This window comes from Humulus lupulus, chromosome 5, assembly GCF_963169125.1.
Source record: "Humulus lupulus chromosome 5, drHumLupu1.1, whole genome shotgun sequence".
In the NCBI taxonomy this organism is placed as follows: Eukaryota; Viridiplantae; Streptophyta; class Magnoliopsida; order Rosales; family Cannabaceae; genus Humulus; species Humulus lupulus.
The window spans coordinates 7946607-7950405 of NC_084797.1; the positions used below are offsets into that span (position 1 = coordinate 7946607).

General features: G+C 31.9%; 1 protein-coding gene across 1 annotated transcript; it reads left to right on the forward strand.

Annotated features, from left to right (window-relative positions):
- The first annotated feature begins 833 nt into the window (after positions 1 to 833).
- Positions 834 to 2163, forward strand: LOC133778794 (protein LEAD-SENSITIVE 1-like). The gene is made up of 2 exons (XM_062218818.1): positions 834 to 959; positions 1583 to 2163. Exons 1-2 carry the CDS (start codon positions 866 to 868, stop codon positions 2161 to 2163), a joined length of 675 nt encoding a protein of 224 aa, XP_062074802.1. The 5' UTR covers positions 834 to 865.
- Positions 2164 to 3799: the final 1636 nt, after the last annotated feature.

Below are 3799 nucleotides of genomic sequence, written 5' to 3' on the forward strand. Positions count from 1 at the left end.
AAACAAAAATTAAGTAAAATAGGATATTTTTAAGATATTTTATGATAATTTAAATAATTAAATTATATTTATTTAAAAATAATACAGGCATACATATAATTTTTTTTAATTATAATAGTTTATTTTTTATCAAGTGATTGAAGATCTTTTTCTTCATCACATTCACCAAAGGACTTTGCAAGATACATTAGAAACTAAAAATAGTTTATGCATGTATACTATTGTCTAGATTATGACTTTTTCTATTCTTATTTTATTTCTATTATTAATTTCTTTTTAAATAGTATTGTAATTTACATATATACCATTTAGTCTATGTCAATTGTTCATATATGTATATATTATTGATATAAATATTTACGTATATTATAGAACTATAATTCATTCTATTATATAAACAGTAAACTCATTTTTATTAAAATTAACAATATTTATAATTTTGAAACTAAACAAACGTTCATTCAACGTTGCTTCTAGCTAGCATATATATATATATATAACATTAAGCTAGTACAAACGAACTAATTATTAAATGGAATATCATCCACAATTATATCATGTAAATATATATATAATAAATATATCACTATAATTTTTGTTTACTTTTCCAATACGTCATAATTTATTAGATCAGTACTGGCCAAGAATTTCTGGGAATTTTTTTAAAAATACTGCTTAATTAGGCCAAAGGCTCTTTCGCTTCAAGTATATATCGTCTAACTTAATTCGTACCAAAGCTTTAAATTAATGTAATCCATTAATTTAATGAAGAAAAAAGAATAAAATAAAATATAAAGAAAGCTTTCTCAACATATATAAATATGTCCAAATTCAGTTCATCTTAGTGATTAAGCAAAAAACAACGATGAGTTTGATCTCAAACAGGACTAATCGGAGCTCCCTTCGAAAAGGAGATCATGTGTACAGCTTCAGAAATCTGCATGCATATTCTCACCATGGTAAGTTAGAATTTTTCTTCTTTAATTTCTTGGAAAACAAAAGTACAATACTTTTTCCTGATTTTCAGGGTTCCATAAGTAAAGGATATATTTTAGGGCTTTTGCTAAAACTGCAAAATTGATCTAAATTTGAGATTGTAATATGTTAAATTTAGGCCAATTAACTATATTTCGATGAAAAATCCTTCTTTGAATTAATTCTTATACGCACTTCGATTCTTTTCTCTTTTCTCGTCTGCACATATAAACTAGAGCTGGACATAGCTAGCTCTAGCTAGTAATAAATCTAAATTGATCATCGATCGCCCTAGAACCAAAAACTATATATATATATATAAATCCTTGAAATGATTCCTAATAATCTAGATGATCGGAGCTACCAATATGTAGCATCACACAGATCGATCGACTGTAATTAATTTTTTCAAAAAGTACAAAATAAAACCCTAACTTCATACTCATATATAGGTAATATACCTAATATATATTTGTAGTCTCGTGGATATATTGTCAAGCTTCAATTCAGTACAAATAAGTTTTAGTTTATAGATGATTTATAGATGTATATGAATCTTGTATTCACTATTATATATACAAATATATATATATATATATATTTGCAGGAATATATGTTGGGGACAATAGAGTGATCCATTTCACAAGAACACAAGAATCCGAATCAGAATCATCTGCAGATAATAATTTCAAAATCGAGAGATGTAAACACTGTGGATACGAGCCAAAGAAGAACCGAGGAGTGGTGAAGACCTGCCTTAAGTGCTTCCTGAAAGGCCACAGGCTCTTTCGCTTCAAGTACGGTGTCCCATCGTCTAACTTAGTCCTCAACCGTTCAGGAACATGCACCACCGGCTCTTGCGGCTACTCCGAAGACGAAGTCGTCCAACGCGCCACCGATATTCTAAAATCCGACGAGGGGTTTGGCCACTTCGACATTTTCGAAAACAATTGCGAGGCCTTCGCAATGTACTGCAAAACGGGGAAGAGTGTAAGTCTGCAAGCCTTTTCTTTGAAAAACAAAGGAAAGATTGCAAAAGAAGTTATGAGAGGCCAGTCCTTTTCTATGAAAAAGGCCATTGAGAGTGGCTTAAATTTGGTGGTGAAAAATAGGATTGACACCCTTCACTATGATATGAAAATTCATCAGCAGGATCGCAGTGCTGTTGATAGTGGTGATCATGAGTGAAGATATATGTCATATATTATATCATTGTGATTCTCACTGCATAATAAGCTTATCTATATATGAATATTATATTATAGCTGTAATAAAGACTCAGTGAATGGTAGTCAATGTATGGTTTGCCTGTTTCTAAAGTGTTAGGCATGATTAATTAAAGACTTCAAGTCATGTTGGTGATGATGTATAACATAAGACTTTTAATGTGATTATTGATTTGTATTTGTGGTATAAATAATTCTCATAATAGTAACTCTGTTCAAAAGGTTTTTATTTTGGGAAAGCTGATAGTTCTTTTTAAGACAACCTTCTAATTTTAGAAGTATTTGTATCTTAGCCTAGCCTATGTAGATACTGCTTGGTCTCTCTGTGCTAAAACACACGTTTAGAGTTCTTCACGAAACACTCTGAGTGATTTTGTAAGGGTTGAGAGAGAGAGTCTTGGTCTTGTTTATTGCTTCAAGACTGGTTTTGGTATAAAGAGTTGGAGCAGTTATTGGAGAAATAAAAGAGTTTGAGTATTCTTGCTAGGCTATAGCTGATCATTTTTCATTGTATAATATTGTTGATGCAATAATTTCGATCTTTCTATTTCGGGAGGTACTCAATATCAAATGTCGATTCTCCGATCTCCTCAGGTGACACATATAGTTCTGATGATTTTTGAATCGTCTAGTTGTTCCTGCAAAAAGACATTCTGATGCTTAAGTCAGTCCCCTTTGCACAAAACAAAGATTGGTATTTATAGAACAAAATACTGAAAAAGCAGCTATACAATCCACTCCCTGATTGTCTACTGTTGTAATAGAATTTCCCGCCAAAATGCCTTCTTGTATATTCAACTTGTAAAAGACATAAGGGAAATTCGCCTCTGATCCGTGGCCTCTGTCGGATCCTCCTCTATTCTAGCCGAAACGCTTTGTTTAACTTATTCCCAAAAATAACAAGATATTTGGGCCGAACATTTTGAGCCCAACAATTGCCCCTCAGTTCAAGATTTGAAATTGATACATTGTCAGACTATTCAAGTCTTGGGCCGACTTCTCATCTTCTACATTTTTCGCCCAATGTATGGTTGTTCTTTCAATCAAAGTTAGCCACGTGTGAATAATCATAACATAGTCTGACATTTGTCACTTCGAATTAATGCACTCCCTGTTGCCGCTCTTGAACTTTGCCCATTCGTATTCTCAATACCTTCCCACTTTACAGTCATCTCGTTCTTTGTCAAGCAATCTTTCCGGAAACTGGAGGAAGCGCCGATAATATTATCGCTACTAAAAAGCATTTTTCTTGTAGTGAGAAGGAATTGACAGTGCTCGCCTTAGTGATCTAGAGTTATCCTCTCTTAAAGAACTAATCTAGAAACAGAGAGAAAAAAGCTAGTGGTGGCATGATTTTTCAACGATTGATCTCCAATAAGCAAAAGGGTTTTTCCAATAAGCATGGGAAAAGCCTTGACAGCACTAAAGTACCAATAAGCATGGTAAACAGAAACTAACTGGTACTTTAGTGCAACTACAAAAATTTGATATTATTGTCGTCAAAATAAAAAATAGACATTTAAATGCAACTATAAGCAAAGAATTGATATTTTTTTTCCGAAAATATCACTTAACACATAATATAAAATTAAATTGAA